At 50.0% G+C, this 16,984-nt stretch overlaps 1 protein-coding gene across 2 annotated transcripts in view; it reads left to right on the forward strand.

Annotated features, from left to right (window-relative positions):
* The window catches only part of LOC122930715, a 164,845-nt gene that overhangs the window by 60,636 nt on the left and 87,225 nt on the right, over positions 1-16,984 (forward strand). For both annotated transcript variants that reach the window (XM_044284280.1, XM_044284281.1), the window contains exon 2: positions 331-648. In XM_044284280.1, the coding sequence (XP_044140215.1) occupies positions 483-648 (166 nt within the window). In that variant the 5' untranslated portion in view covers positions 331-482. The remainder of the gene's footprint in view (positions 1-330; positions 649-16,984) is intronic.

A 16,984-nucleotide genomic window follows, 5' to 3' on the forward strand; every position in this document is an offset into this window, starting at 1 on the left:
CCCTAAACACGGAACCTTGTCTCGTCATTGGGGGGATTCCCTGTATGCTGTTGGAGACTGATTGCCAGGAGTGTAAGCTGACTGTATGCTTTTCCTGTTCGTCTGCTAGCAGCTATTCGCGAGGTTCCAGTTTGGAGTGCTATTTTGTATCCAGTTCGGGAGTTTGGTGTTCTGCAGTAGCTGTGCCTGTCTCTCAGAAAGGGGCATATCGCCTAAACGGATTTTAACCCCTTGTCTGCTGAAACGGTCTGTTACACATGTTATGATATTATTCATGTGGTTATCATACAGTACAATATCTTCATTGAATGTTCTTCTCTGTACCCACAGGAGAGGATATATTCACCCGTTCAGGCTCCGATGTTCTCCTCCCCCTTAGATATAACGTGAGCACGGAAAAAGACAAGTGTGATGAGTTTATCTGGAAATGGAGCTACAATGAAACCTCATCATTACTGATCTAAAGAAGTGTACGCTGCAAGATGAGAAGATACAACATGATCAAATTCACTAATGATAATACATCAAGGGACGGACACCTGACCCTAACAGCCGTCACCAAAAACAACAGCGGCATTTATACCGTCACCGTACGCAATGTAAGAGGAAACCTGATCTTACAAGAAGATTATAATCTCCAAGTACAAGGTAAAATATACTCTGCAGGGTTCATACTATTCTCCGCAAGAAAAAAGAATGAACGTTATAGATAAAGAGATAAAGAAAGGTGGCTGAACATGTAATGGGCATGTAGTGTATGGTATAATGAGCAAATGGTCTGTGTAGTGTAGGGTATAATTAGCGGGGGTCTGTGTAGTGTAGGGTATAATGAGAGAGGGTCTGTGTAGTGTAGGGTATAATGAGCGAGGGTCTGTGTAGTGTAGGGTATAATGAGCGAGGGTCTATGTAGTGTTGGGTATAATGAGCGAGGGTCTGTGTAGTGTATGGTATAATGAGCGAGGGTCTGTGTAGTGTAGGGTATAATGAGCGAGGGTCTGTGTAGTGTAGGGTATAATGAGCGGGGGTCTGTGTAGTGTAGGGTATAATGAGCGGGGGTCTGTGTAGTGTAGGGTATAATGAGCGGGGGTCTGTGTAGTGTAGGGTATAATGAGTGAGGGTCTGTGTAGTGTATGGTATAATGAGCAGGGGACTGTATAGTGTAGGGTATAATGAGCGAGGGTCTGTGTAGTGTATGGTATAATGAGCGAGGGCCTGTGTAGTGTAGGGTATAATGAGCGAGGGTCTGTGTAGTGTAGGGTATAATGAGCGGGGGTCTGTGTAGTGTAGGGTATAATGAGCGGGGGTCTGTGTAGTGTAGGGTATAATGAGCTAGGGTCTGTGTAGTGTATGGTATAATGAGCGAGGGTCTGTGTAGTGTAGGCTATGATGAGCGGGGTGTCTGTGTAGTGTAGGATATAATGAGCGGGTGTCTGTGTAGTGTAGGGTATAATTAGCGGGGGTCTGTGTAGTGTAGGGTATAATGAGCGTGGGTCTGTGTAGTGTAGGGTATAATGAGTGGGTTTCTGTGTAGTATAGGGTATAATGAGCGGGGGTCTGTGTAGTGTAGGGTATAATGAGCGGGGGTCTGTGTAGTGTAGGGTATAATAAGCGGGGGTCTGTGTAGTGTAGGGTATAATGAGCGAGGGTCTGTATAGTGTAGGGTATAATGAGCGAGGGTCTGTGTAGTGTAGGGTATAATGAGCGGGGGTCTGTGTAGTGTAGGGTATAATGAGCGAGGGTCTGTATAGTGTAGGGTATAATGAGCGAGGGTATGTGTAGTGTAGGGTATAATGAGCGGGGGTCTGTGTAGTGTAGTGTATAATGAGCGAGGGTCTGTGTAGCATATGGTATAATGAGCGGGGGTCTGTGTAGTGTAGGGTATAATGAGCGGGGGTCTTTGTAGTGTAGGGTATAATGAGCGAGGGTCTGTGTAGTGTAGGGTATAATAAGCGGGAGTCTGTGTAGTGTAGGGTATAATGAGCGGGGGTCTGTGTAGTGTAGGGTATAATGAGCGAGGTTCTGTGTAGTGTATAATGAGCGGGTGTCTGTGTAGTGTAGTGTATAATGAGCGGGTGTCTGTGTAGTGTAGGGTATAATGAGCAGGGGTCTGTGTAGTGTAGGGTATAATGAGCGAGGTTCTGTGTAGTGTAGTGTATAATGAGCGGGGGTCTGTGTAGTGTAGGGAATAATGAGCCGGGTGTCTGTGTAGTGTAGGGTATAATGAGTGGGTGCCTGTTTAGTGTAGTGTATAATGAGCGGGGGTCTGTATAGTGTAGGGTATAATCTGCAGGAGTCTGTGTAGTGTAGGTTATAATGAGCAGTGGTTCTGTGTAGTGTAGGGTATAATGAGCTGGGATCTGTGTAGTGTAGGGTATAATGAGCGGGGGTCTGTGTAGTGTAGGGTATAACGAGCGAGGGTCTGTGTAGTGGAGGGTATAATGAGCGGTAGTCTGTGTAGTGTAGGGTATAATGAGCGAGGGTCTGTGTAGTGTAGGGTATAACGAGCGAGAGTCTGTGTAGTGGAGGGTATAATGAGCGGTAGTCTGTGTAGTGTAGGGTATAACAAGCGAGGGTCTGTGTAGTGTAGGGTATAATGAGTGGGGGATCTGTGTAGTGTAGGGTATAATGAGCGGGGGTCTGTGTAGTGTAGGGTATAACGAGCGAGGGTCTGTGTAGTGGAGGGTATAATGAGCGGTAGTCTGTGTAGTGTAGGGTATAACGAGCGAGGGTCTGTGTAGTGTAGGGTATAATGAGCGGGTGTCTGTGTAGTGTAGGGTATAATGAGCGGGTGTCTGTGTAGTGTAGGGTATAATGAGCGAGGGTCTGTGTAGTGTAGGGTATAATGAGCAGGTGTCTGTGTAGTGTAGGGTATAATGAGACGGGTGTCTGTGTAGTGTAGGGTATAATGAGCGGGTGTCTGTGTAGTGTAGGGTATAATGAGCGAGGGTCTGTGTAGTGTAGGGTATAATGAACGGGGGTCTGTGTAGTGTAGGGTATAATGAGCGGGGGTCTGTGTAGTGTAGGGTATAATGAGCGCGGGTCTGTGTAGTGTAGGGTATAATGAGCGGGTGTCTGTGTAGTGTAGGGTATAATGAACGGGGGTCTGTGTCTGTGTAGGGTATAATGAGCGGAGGTCTGTGTAGTGTAGGGTATAATGAGCCGGGTTGTAACGGCACGGTTTCAGCAGACATGGTGTTAAAATCAGTTTAGGCGATATGCCCCTTTTCTGAGAGACAGGCACAGCTACTGCAGAACACCAACCTCCCGAACTGGATACAAAATAGCACTCCAAACTGGAACCTCGCAAATAGCTGTCAGCAGACGAACAGGAAAAGCGTACAGTGAACTTACACTCCTGGCAATCAGTCTCCAACAGCATACAGGGAATCCCCCCAATAACGAGACAAGGCTCCGTCTTGAGGGTCAGCAGTGATCTGACGTGCTGGCACACCCAGCCTGGTTTTTATTACAGTTTTGCAAATACAGAACAGATACAACACATCCCCGCAATGCATCATGGTTTCCTCCACTCTGCCTGGGAGACAACCGAGGGCAATCCAATTATCTCTCAGGACAAAGGGGAGATCGCCAATACACATGTGGAGACAACAGGACAGACATCACCATTTAAACACACAATGGGACAATAGAAACACACCCAGCATATTCCTCCCCTCTGCCGGTGATGATTATTGAACACAAGGGCGAATATAATTATCAAAGGCAGAGAAATACAGTTTTATAAAACATATCACAGGAACCCCAAAACATGCAATAACCCCATAACCAATATATCCTTGGAACCGGGGGATCTGGGTGAACCACATATCCAAAATTCACCCACATCAGTAGTTTGGAAGATACAGTTACACTGAAAATATACAAGTTATACCGAAAATAGTCACTAATAAATGTGTCCCCTGTTTGGAAGTTTCAAACTACTGAATGATGTCTCTGTGCACCAAATACAGGCAAGATAGCACCGTGTTGAAAAGTCAGAACAGTGTCTGTGAGCTACAATGGCCGCTATCTATTGTTCTCACCATGTGCTTCATCCAAGCAAGTAAGGCAAATGATGCAATCCAGGGACAGAGGGCTCCGTCCCAAGTGCCTTAAGACCCAATAACTTAAGGGACCATAATCCCAGGGCAGGAGGCTGGTAAACAGCCCCCTCCAAAACACCGTGGCGAGGTTGGTTTCGCCACACATCTCCCCCCCCCCCAGGGAAGACTAACCAGATACCTGACCTCACGCCGGTCGGTACCTGAGTTAGTCTGGCAGCCCACCCACAACCCAATACTGGACCTGCTGAATTTCGTAGCCTGTCTCTGTCCAGTGAATCCACCAAGATTATATTTGTAGCTGGTACTCCCGGTCTCTGAGTTGCTCCCTGGCTTGGAGTGGAGGTTGCTTTGTGGGCAGGGATCAGCGGTACTCTGCCCTGGTGCCAGCGTTACCACGGAAGAAGCCTGGTTGGAGTCTGGTTGTTGGAGGGGGAAACCAACTGTCTCCTCTTTGGCTAAACAGATCTGTTGCTGGGGGACAGGACCGACTGTCCCTACCCCCTGTGCTGTGAGTGCAGAGACCACGGTCCCATCTGCACAGTTGTGGGGCTTACTGTCTCCCCCTGGTGCGTTAAGCTGCCGCTGGGGAATGGAGACTAGGCTCCCAGTTCCCAACAAATCCTGCTGCTGCTGGGGGACAGGACCGACTATCTCTGCCCCCTGTAACTCTGCCTGCCGCTGGGGAATGGAGACTCGGCTCCCAATTCCCTGTACATCACACGGCCGCTGGGGAATGGAGACTAGGCTCCCAATTCCCAAAAATCATGCTGCTGCTGGGGGGCAGGAACAACTACCTCTGCCCCCTGTAACCCAGACTGCCGCTGGGGAGGGAGGCCGCTGCTCTCCTTTCCCTGCACTTCACACTGCCGCTGGGGAATGGAGACTAGGCTCCCAATTCCCAAAAAATCATGCTGCTGCTGGGGGGCAGGAACAACTACCTCTGCCCCCTGTAACTCAGCCTGCCGCTGGGGAGGGAGGCCGCTGCTCTCCTCTCCCTGCACTTCACACTGCCGCTGGGGAATGGAGACTAGGCTCCCAATTCCCAAAAAATCATGCTGCTGCTGGGGGGCAGGAACAACTACCTCTGCCCTCTGTAACTCAGCCTGCCGCTGGGGAGGGAGGCCGCTGCTCTCCCCTCCCTGCACTTCACACTGCCGCTGGGGAATGGAGACTGGGCTCCCACTGTCCCGCAACCGTAACTTCCGATGGAGGTCCACCCAACGTGGCAGCTGACCGTCACCTTCTGCCCGGTATAGTAGGGTCTTGGACACTAGACTCCTCACGAACTTCACGTATTTCTCAGCTGGATTGGGTCCGAAGAAGTTCAGCCACAACCACATCATACGGTCAAATTCCTCCACAGAGTATCTGTACTCCACTGCTGGTTCCATCCTGGTGCTTTTAGGGTCGCTGTACTGAGACATGCGTTGCCCTTAAATTGTAGAATCCACAGAAATGGTGTCTCCTGTAGCTGTCCTTCTGGCTGTAGGAACGATCCCGCCGCTGCCACCAATGTAACGGACCGTTTCAGCAGACAAGGGGTTAAAATCCGTTTAGGCGATATGCCCCTTTCTGAGAGACAGGCACAGCTACTGCAGAACACCAACCTCCCGAACTGGATACAAAATAGCACTCCAAACTGGAACCTCGCCAATAGCTGTCAGCAGACGAACAGGAAAAGCGTACAGTCGAGCTTACACTCCTGGCAATCAGTCTCCAACAGCATACAGGGAATCCCCCCAATAACGAGACAAGGCTCCGTCTTGAGGGTCAGCAGTGGTCTGATGTGCTGGCACACTCAGCCTGGTTTTTATTACAGTTTTGCAAATACAGAACAGATACAACACATCCCCACAATGCATCATGGTTTCCTCCCCTCTGCCTGGGAGACAACCGAGGGCAATCCAATTATCTCTCAGGACAAAGGGGAGATCGCCAATACACATGTGGAGACAACAGGACAGACATCACCATTTAAACACACAATGGGACAATAGAAACACACCCACACAAAATCCTCCCCTCTGCCGATGATGATTATTGAACACAAGGGCGAATATAATTATCAAAGGCAGAGAAATACAGTTTTATAAAACATATCACAGGAACCCCAAAACATGCAATAACCCCATAACCAATATATCCTCGGAACCGGGGGATCTGGGTGAACCACATGTCCAAAATTCACCCACATCCGTTCAGTAGTTTGGAAGATACAGTTACACTGAAAATATACAAGTTATACCGAAAATAGTCACTAATAAATGTGTCCCCTGTTTGGTAGTTTCAAACTACTGAATGATGTCTCTGTGCACCAAATACAGGCAAGATAGCACCGTGTTGGAAAAGTCAGAACAGTGTCTGTGAGCTAAAATGGCCGCTATCTATTGTTCTCACCATGTGCTTCATCCAAGCAAGTAAGGCAAATGATGCAATCCAGGGACAGAGGGCTCCGTCCCAAGTGCCTTAAGACCCAATTACTTAAGGGACCATAATCCCAGGGCAGGAGGCTGGTAAACAGCCCCCTCCAAAACACCGTGGCGAGGTTGGTTTCGCCACACGGGTGTCTGTGTAGTGTAGGGTATAATGAGCGGGTGTCTGTGTAGTGTAGGGTATAATGAGCGGGTGTCTGCGTAGTGTAGGGTATAATGAGCCGGGTGTCTGTGTAGTGTAGGGTATAATGAGCGGGGGTCTGTGTAGTGTAGGGTATAATGAGCGGGTGTCTGTGTAGTGTAGGGTATAATGAGCGGGAGTCTGCGTAGTGTAGGGTATAATGAGCCGGGTGTCTGTGTAGTGTAGGGTATAATGAGCGGGTGTCTGTGTAGTGTAGGGTATAATGAGCGGGTGTCTGTGTAGTGTAGGGTATAATGATAGGATGTTTTTTTTGTAGTGTCCCACTACGTAAAGTTGGGCACTACTAATGGTCATGTTGCCCCCACCTCCTGTGGGGGATTGGTATTTTGTATTGCATTATGATTAGAGTTGAGCGAACACCTGGATGTTCGGGTTCGAGAAGTTCGGCCGAACATCCCGGAAATGTTCGGGTTCGGGATCCGAACCCGATCCGAACTTCGTCCCGAACCCGAACCCCATTGAAGTCAATGGGGACCCGAACTTTTCGGCACTAAAAAGGCTGTAAAACAGCCCAGGAAAGAGCTAGAGGGCTGCAAAAGGCAGCAACATGTAGGTAAATCCCCTGCAAACAAATGTGGATAGGGAAATGAATTAAAATAAAAATTTAATAAATAAAAATTAACCAAAATCAATTGGAGAGAGGTCCCATAGAAGAGAATCTGGCTTCACGTCACCCACCACTGTAAGAGTCCATTTTCATAAATTTAGGCCCAGCACCCAGGCAGAGGAGAGAGGTCCCGTAACAGAGAATCTGGCTTCATGTCAGCAGAGAATCAGTCTTCATATCATAGCAGAGAATCAGGCTTCACCTCACCCAACATTGGAACAGTCCATTGTCAGATATTTAGGCCCAGCACACACACAGGCAGAGGAGAGAGGTCCCGTAACAGAGAATCTGGCTTCATGTCAGCAGAGAATTAGTCTGCATGTCATAGCAGAGAATGAGGCTTCACGTCAGCCACCACTGCAACAGTCCATTGGCATATATTTAGGCCCAGCACCCAGGCAGAGGAGAGAGGTCCCGTAACAGAGAATCTGGCTTCATGTCAGCAGAGAATCAGTCTGCATGTCATAGCAGAGAATGAGGCTTCACGTCAGCCACCACTGCAACAGTCCATTGGCATATATTTAGGCCCAGCACCCAGGCAGAGGAGAGAGGTCCCGTAACAGAGAATCTGGCTTCATGTCAGCAGAGAATCAGTCTTCATATCATAGCAGAGAATGAGGCTTCACGTCAGCCACCACTGCAACAGTCCATTGGCATATATTTAGGCCCAGGCACCTAGGCAGAGGAGAGAGGTCCCGTAACAGAGGATCTGTCTTCATGTCAGCAGAGAATCAGTCTGCATGTCATAGCAGAGAATCAGGCTTCACGTCACCCAACATTGGAACAGTCCATTGGCATATATTTAGGCCCCGACACCCAGACAGAGGAGAGGTTCATTCAACTTTGGGTAGCCTCGCAATATAATGGTAAAATGAAAATAAAAATAGGATTGAATGAGGAAGTGCCCTGGAGTCCAATAATATATGGTTAAGGGGAGGTAGTTAATGTCTAATCTGCACAAGGGACGGACAGGTCCTGTGGGATCCATGCCTGGTTCATTTTTATGAACGTCAGCTTGTCCACATTGGCTGTAGACAGGCGGCTGCGTTTGTCTGTAATGACGCCCCCTGCCGTGCTGAATACACGTTCAGACAAAACGCTGGCCGCCGGGCAGGCCAGCACCTCCAAGGCATAAAAGGCTAGCTCTGGCCACGTGGACAATTTAGAGACCCAGAAGTTGAATGGGGCCGAACCATCAGTCAGTACGTGGAGGGGTGTGCACACGTACTGTTCCACCATGTTAGTGAAATGTTGCCTCCTGCTAACACGTTGCGTATCAGGTGGTGGTGCAGTTAGCTGTGGCGTGTTGACAAAAGTTTTCCACATCTCTGCCATGCTAACCCTGCCCTCAGAGGAGCTGGCATGTGACACAGCTGCCTTGGCGACCTCTTGCTCCTCCTCTGCCTTGGCCTTGGGCTTCCACTTGTTCCCCTGTGACATTTGGGAATGCTCTCAGTAGCGCGTCTACCAACGTGCGCTTGTACTCGCGCATCTTCCTATCACGCTCCAGTGCAGGAAGTAAGGTGGGCACATTGTCTTTGTAGCGTGGATCCAGCAGGGTGGCAACCCAGTAGTCCGCACAGGTTAAAATGTGGGCAACTCTGCTGTCGTTGCGCAGGCACTGCAGCATGTAGTCGCTCATGTGTGCCAGGCTGCCCAGGGGTAAGGACAAGCTGTCCTCTGTGGGAGGCGTATCGTCATCGTCCTGCCTTTCCCCCCAGCCACGCACCAGTGATGGACCCGAGCTGCGTTGGGTGCCACCCCGCTGTGACCATGCTTCATCCTCATCCTCCTCCACCTCCTCCTCATCCTCGTCCTCCTCGTCCTCCAGTAGTGGGCCCTGGCTGGCCACATTTGTACCTGGCCTCTGCTGTTGCCAAAAACCTCCCTCTGAGTCACTTCGAAGAGACTGGCCTGAAAGTGCTAAAAATGACCCCTCTTCCTCCTCCTCCTCCTCCTGGGCCACCTCCTCTTCCATCATCGCCCTAAGTGTTTTCTCAAGGAGACATAGAAGTGGTATTGTAACGCTGATAACGGCGTCATCGCCACTGGCCATGTTGGTGGAGTACTCGAAACAGCGCAACAGGGCACACAGGTCTCGCATGGAGGCCCAGTCATTGGTGGTGAAGTGGTGCTGTTCTGTAGTGCGACTGACCCGTGCGTGCTGCAGCTGAAACTCCACTATGGCCTGCTGCTGCTCGCACAGTCTGTCCAGCATGTGCAAGGTGGAGTTCCACCTGGTGGGCACGTCGCATATGAGGCGGTGAGCGGGAAGGCCGAAGTTACGCTGTAGCGCAGACAGGCGAGCAGCAGCAGGATGTGAACGCCGGAAGCGCGAACAGACAGGCCCGCACTTTATGCAGCAGCTCTGACATGTCGGGGTAGTTGTGAATGAACTTCTGCACCATCAAATTCAGCATCATGCGCCAAGCAAGGGATGTGCGTCAAATTGGCTAGTCCCAGAGCTGCAACGAGATTTCGCCCATTATCACACACCACCAGGCCGGGCTTGAGGCTCACCGGCAGCAACCACTCGTCGGTCTGTTGTTCTATACCCCGCCACAACTCCTGTGCGGTGTGGGGCCTGTCCCCCAAACATATGAGTTTCAGAATGGCCTGCTGACGTTTACCCCGGGCTGTGCTGAAGTTGGTGGTGAAGGTGTGTGGCTGACTGGATGAGCAGGTGGAAGAAGAGGAGGAGGAAGCCGAGAAGGAGGAGGTGGCAACAGGAGGCAAAGAATGTTGCCCTGCGATCCTTGGCGGCGGAAGGACGTGCGCCAAACAGCTCTCCGCCTGGGGCCCAGCCTGCCACTACATTTACCCAGTGTGCCAGTTAGGGAGATATAGCGTCCCTGGCCGTGCTTACTGGTCCACGTATCTGTGGTTAGGTGGACCTTGCTACAGATGGCGTTGCGCAGTGCACACTTCGATTTTATCGGATACTTGGTTGTGCAGGGAAGGCACGGCTCTCTTGGAGAAGTAGTGCCGGCTGGGAACAACATACTGTGGGACAGCAAGCGACATGAGCTGTTTGAAGCTGTCTGTGTCCACCAGCCTAAATGACAGCATTTCATAGGCCAGTAGTTTAGAAATGCTGGCATTCAGGGCCAGGGATCGAGGGTGGCTAGGTGGGAATTTACGCTTTCTCTCAAATGTTTGTGAGATGGAGAGCTGAAAGCTGCCGTGTGACATGGTTGAGACGCTTGGTGACGGAGGTGGTGGTGGTGGTGTTGGTGGTACATCCCCTGTTTGCTGGGCGGCAGGTGCCAACATTCCTCCAGAGGCAAAGGAAGAGGCCGAGGCGGCAGCAGCAGAAGAGGCCGAGGCGGCAGCAGCAGAAGAGGCCGAGGCGGCAGCAGCAGAAGAGGTAGCAGGGGGAGCCTGAGTGACTTCCTTGGTTTTAAGGTGTTTACTCCACTGCAGTCCATGCTTTGCATGCAGGTGCCTGGTCATGCAGGTTGTGCTCAGGTTCAGAACGTTAATGCCTCGCTTCAGGCTCTGATGGCACAGCGTGCAAACCACTCGGGTCTTGTCGTCAGCACATTGTTTGAAGAAGTGCCATGCCAGGGAACTCCTTGAAGCTGCCTTTGGGGTGCTCGGTCCCAGATGGCGGCGGTCAGTAGCAGGCGGAGTCTCTTGGCGGCAGGTGTTCTGCTTTTGCCCACTGCTCCCTCTTTTGCTACGCTGTTGGCTCGGTCTCACCACTGCCTCTTCCTCCGAACTGTGAAAGTCAGTGGCACGACCTTCATTCCATGTGGGGTCTAGGACCTCATCGTCCCCTGCATCGTCTTCCACCCAGTCTTGATCCCTGACCTCCTGTTCAGTCTGCACACTGCAGAAAGACGCAGCAGTTGGCACCTGTGTTTCGTCATCATCAGAGACGTGCTGAGGTGGTATTCCCATGTCCTCATCATCAGGAAACATAAGTGGTTGTGCGTCAGTGCATTCTATGTCTTTCACCGCTGGGGAAGGGCTAGGTGGATGCCCTTGGGAAACCCTGCCAGCGGAGTCTTCAAACAGCATAAGAGACTGCTGCATAACTTGAGGCTGAGACAGTTTCCCTGGTATGCATGGGGGTGATGTGACAGACTGATGGGCTTGGTTTTCAGGCGCCATCTGTGCGCTTTCTGCAGAAGACTGGGTGGGAGATAATGTGAACGTGCTGGATCCACTGTCGGCCACCCAATTGACTAGCGCCTGTACCTGCTCAGGCCTTACCATCCTTAGAACGGCATTGGGCCCCACCAAATATCGCTGTAAATTCTGGCGGCTACTGGGACCTGAGGTAGTTGGTACACTAGGACGTGTGGATGTGGCAGAACGGCCACGTCCTCTCCCAGCACCAGAGGGTCCACCAACACCACCACGACCATGTCCGCGTCCGCGTCCTTTACTAGATGTTTTCCTCATTGTTATCGTTCACCACAACAACAAAAATATTATTTGGCCCAATGTATTGTATTCAAATTCAGCTGGATATAAATTTGAGGCCTAGTATTTAGGCGCTGGGTGACCGGTATGGATTTACTAACAGAATTGGACTTGGAAATGCACAGTAGCGTGTGTGTGAAGTTATTCTGAATGACCCTATGTGCACCTTGAATATTATATACCCTTTTAGGGATAGATTTCAAATAGCTCTGATATAGCAGAAACCACTAAATTATGAAATTGCTAAATTGGGAATTGTATTTCAACCCTGAACAAAAAATGTGCTTTGACGGACACTAAATAACTTGCCCAGCCACAACAGGACAGCGGTAACGACAGATTTAGCGGGATATAAATTTGAGGCCTAGTATTTAGGCGCTGGGTGACCGGTATGGATTTAGTGACAGAATTAGACTGGGATATGGCCAAAAAATAACCACACTATTGCTGGTTAAATGCACTTGGTGATGGGCGCAGCTTGCCTCTGATGTAGTATATGGCCAAAAAATGAACAGACTATTGCTGGTTAAATGCACTTGGTGTGATAGCTTGACCAACCACACTACTGAGGGTTAAATGCACTTGGTGACGGGCGCAGCTTGCCCCTGATGTAGTATATGGCCAAAAAATGAACAGACTATTGCTGGTTAAATGCACTTGGTGACGGGCGCAGCTTGCCCCTGATTTAGTATATGGCCAAAAAATGAACAGACTATTGCTGGTTAAATGCACTTGGTGTGACAGCTTCACCCTGATGTAGGCTTTAGCCAAAAAACAATTACACCATTGAGGGTTAAATGCACTTGGTCGCAGCTTGTGCTGGCGCACCACAAGACACAAAATGGCCGCCGATCACCCCAGAAAAATGTGACTGACAAACGGTCTGGGCAGCCTAAAAACAGTGAGCAATTGAGGATCAGCAGCTCAATGATCCACAGCTGCAGATCGATCAGTTAATCAAGTCCTTTGGAGGAGTTAATCTGCCTAATCTCGCCCTACTGTCGCAGCCGCAACCTCTCCCTACGCTAATCAGAGCAGAGTGACGGGCGGCGCTATGTGACTCCAGCTTAAATAGAGGCTGGGTCACATGGTGCTCTGGCCAATCACAGCCATGCCAATAGTAGGCATGGCTGTGATGGCCTCTTGGTGCAAATAGTATGACGCTTGTTGATTGGCTGCTTTGCAGCCTTTCAAAAAGCGCCAAGAAAGCGTCACAAAAGCGCCAAGAAAGCGACGAACACCGAACCCGAACCCGGACTTTTACGAAAATGTCCGGGTTCGGGTCCGTGTCACGGACACCCCAAAATTCGGTACGAACCCGAACTATACAGTTCGAGTTCGCTCATCCCTAATTATGATGTATATTGTCATGTTATCTCCTGTGTACCAGGCCTGTTAGGGCTGTAGTTTCCCCTCCCAAGCTGTAGAGGATGCTAGGGAACCCCCTAGTATATATAGTTAATCCCAGACAGGAAAGGGTCAGTCCAGTCTCGTCCAGGAGGCTAAGTAGTGCAGTCTAGCCTGCCTGAAGTGCTGAGCAAGTTGTAACGGATCTCCTGGCACCCCGACCGGGTACCTCCGTCGATAGATGCTCCTAGTGCTTTCCGAGGACCATCGTAGCACGTCTCGGATGATGACGAAACACAGGTGCCAACTGCTGGGGCTTTCTGCAGTGTGCAGACCGACAAGGAGGGCAGGGGTGAAGACTGGGTGGAAGATGATGTGGAGGACGATGAGGTCCTCGACCCCACATGGAATCAAGGTTATGCGAGTGACCTATGTAGTTCGGAGGAAGAAGCGGTGGTCGCACAGAGCCACCAGCACAGAAGAAGAGGGAGCAGGGTGCAAAAGCGGAGCGGCCGTCCTCTAGACAGTACGCCTGCTACTGCGCACCACAGCAAGGGACCGAGCACACCAAAGCCAGCTCCAAGGAGTTCCCTGGCGTGGCAGTTCTTCAGACAATGTGCTTACGACAAGACACGAGTGGTTTGTACGCTGTGCAATCAGAGCCTGAAGCGAGGCATAAACGTTCTCAACCGTAGCACAACCTGCATGACCAGGCATCTAAGTGCAAAGCACGAGCTGCAGTGGAGAAGACGCCTCAAAAACCAAGAAAGGTCTCTGGTTCCTCCTGCTTCCTCTTCTGCTGCAGTCTCGGCCTCTTCATCCACCTCTGGAGTGACAGTGCCACCTGCCACCCCACAAACAGAGGATCTGCCAGCAACACCAACACCTGGGTCACCAAGCATCTCCACAATGTCCCACGGAAGCGTTCAGCTCTCCATCTCCCAAACACTGGAGAGGAAGAGGAAGAAAATGTCACGAACGGGGGGCGTGGCCTGACCGAGCTCGATGGCGGCTGCTTGAGTGCAGAGCTCCCGCTACTAGATTCCTATCCAGCCTATTAATTAGCACCACCTGTGAGTCGGCATGAAGATTCAACCCAAGGGCTCTGCTAGAACCTCTACCGAGACCAGAAGGGACTCTCCTCAACGCTCTGACATGGAGAAATACCTCCAGAAACCAACTCCCCAGACGACAGCATGCACCAGCAAGATGGCGCAGAAACATCAAGGGGAAGACGGGGCCTCCAGCGATGCGAGCCATGAGACTCTGTTTACAGAGACAAGAGAGGTATGCGGATCGCAAATCAGAGAGGACTCAGCCGCACTCACCCGTGACATTCTAGAGGAAACTCTTCACAGAGTGTTAGCCCCGATTGCAGCAGATCTGGCTACTATTAAGGCAGACGTCCGACATATTGGGGACAGAGTCGAGTCGTTGGAGCAGGTGCAAGACGCCATGCTGACCTTTAACTCGGCAGTAAAAGACTCCCTGGGAGCTCACAACAGAGCTATGAATAGTCTGCTCCTCCAGATGGAAGACCAGGAAAACCGGAGTAGAAGGTGCAACATTAGAATCAGAGGACTTCCAGAAGTAGAGGAGAAAGAAGACCTAATGTGCATAATGGACCTGCTATTCACCTCCTTGCTAGGCCCGGACCGGGCTAAAGGAGTCACAGTGGAGCGTGTTCATAGAGCTCTGAGGCCCAAGCCAGGCTCCTCTGAGAACCCTAGGGACATCATATGCGGTCTGCTGAGCTATCGGGACACGGAGGAGATCTTGCAGAAGGCAAGAGCTAAAGGGGAAATCCGCTTGCAGGGAAGAAACATCCAGATCTATCAAGACCTGGCGGCTTCCACACTTCAAAAAAGGAGGATGCTCAAACCTCTGACGGATCTCCTGCGGTCATCTAAGGTACCTTATCGATGGCTATTCCCCTTCGGTATTTTAATTACAGCAGGAAACCGAAGGTTCACTGTCCGGACGCCTGCGGACTTGCCACCTATTTGGGACATGCTAGAGATGGCGCCAGTAGAGGTCCCCTCATGGCTCCCAGTACCAGCGGAAGAGGACTTACCGCCATTGCCCCAAGCCTCTCAATGGCAGAAGCCGAAGCAGCAAAGAACAGGCCGTAATAGAAAGACGACCAGTAAGGACATAGCTACCTGAGATCTGGAGCGTCGAGTTGGCGTTTGCAGTCAAGTCAGCTTATGGGGACTATCACTTACCAGGTTATTTGTTTCTATAAGTGTTTACCCCCCCCCCCCCCTCCCCGCGCTTTCTCATGATGTTCTGGCTACTGGACGCACGTGCACTCTCAGTAGTTTATGATGTTGTAACTCGCTTAAGCTTGCTTTCCTGTGCTGGAAAGGTCATACGCATAGGATAATTTAATAACAGGTGGTTATATTTTTCACTGCTTTAGCATAATAGGCTGCAGGAGGAATCTAGGCCGATCAGGGAATACTGATGTTCGTTAATTCCCTCCCCCCCCTACAAATTAGAAGCCTCTTTAGGTTTCTGGTTCTGTCTTGTTCATACAGGATCTTCGTCAGGTTAAATGTTATTTCCAATTTCTGTTCTTTTACTCCACCTTCTGGTTACTTTAATAATTGCAAGGGTTGTAACTCTGTTCGTACTATGTCACATAGATGGCGCCGTTAGTCCTAAACATTGGCACTTATAATGTGCATGGCTGCAACAACCCAGTTAAGCGAAGCCGGGTTTTCCAGGGCATTAAAAAAGCAGCTATGGACATTATTATGCTCCAAGAGACTCACTTTACGGCACACCGCTTACCAAACCTAGGTAATTCTGCTTTTCACAGCTGGTACCACGCGTGCTCTGATATGGCTGCGGCTAGGGGTGTTAGTATAGGGTTTAAAAAGAATGTTCCGCTCACCCTCCTTTCGCAACTAGCAGACCCAGAAGGCAGATACCTATTGCTGAATTGTGAGATAGGCCATACCAAATACACAATTTGTAACCTGTATGCACCCAATGTTAGAACTGTTCACTGGCTGATCGATACCCTGGACAAGATAGCAGCTTTCGCAGTGGGTGGGCTGATTATTGGGGGAGATCTAAATTTAACCTTGAACCCGCTTTTAGATTCTTCATCGAAGAAATCAGCTATCTCGTACAGGGCACTGAAGTCACTCCAGACACGCTTGAGGGATATTCATGTGGTGGATGTGTGGCGGTCGATTCATGGGGATAGAAGGGATTACACTTTCTATTCTAATCCCCATAAATCATATCAGAGACTGGACTACCTTTTGATCCAGGAAAATTGCCTGACTTTGGTTCAGTCGGCTAACATTGATTGCATAACAATCTCGGATCACGCTATGGTATACTGTGCATTAATGATCCCTAGTACGAGAGGGAAGGAGTGGACATGGAGACTGAACCATACCTTGCTGGACACCCAGTCGGAAGTAGACAATATAGCTAGGAAGCTGCAGGATTACTTTGAACTTAATGTGAATACCACTACCACGTCTGCTATCACATGGGAAGCGCACAAGGCGGTAATAAGAGGGGAATTTATAGCTCTGGGTTCACACATTAAGAAGCAGAGGAATAAGCGTCTGACAGAGTTATTGGTTCAAATTTCTGAAGTTGAAAGGACCCATAAAAGATCCCTAGCAATTAGAGATTTCGAGACACTAGTAGGGCTCAGGCAGGAACTTAAAACGCTTTTAAATATTAAATCTGCTAAAGCATATTTAAGGGTGAAGCACAAGCACTATATACACGGGAATAGAGGCAGTAAGATATTGTCTATTATGATTAAGAAGCGAACAGAACAGACCTTTATTAAACAAATGATGACACCTGAGGGGAAAGTCACGGTTGATGCCACAGAGATCTCCAACATCTTCACCGCATACTACCAAGG

The sequence above is a fragment of the Bufo gargarizans genome, chromosome 3, assembly GCF_014858855.1.
Source record: "Bufo gargarizans isolate SCDJY-AF-19 chromosome 3, ASM1485885v1, whole genome shotgun sequence".
NCBI classification, from domain to species: Eukaryota; Metazoa; Chordata; class Amphibia; order Anura; family Bufonidae; genus Bufo; species Bufo gargarizans.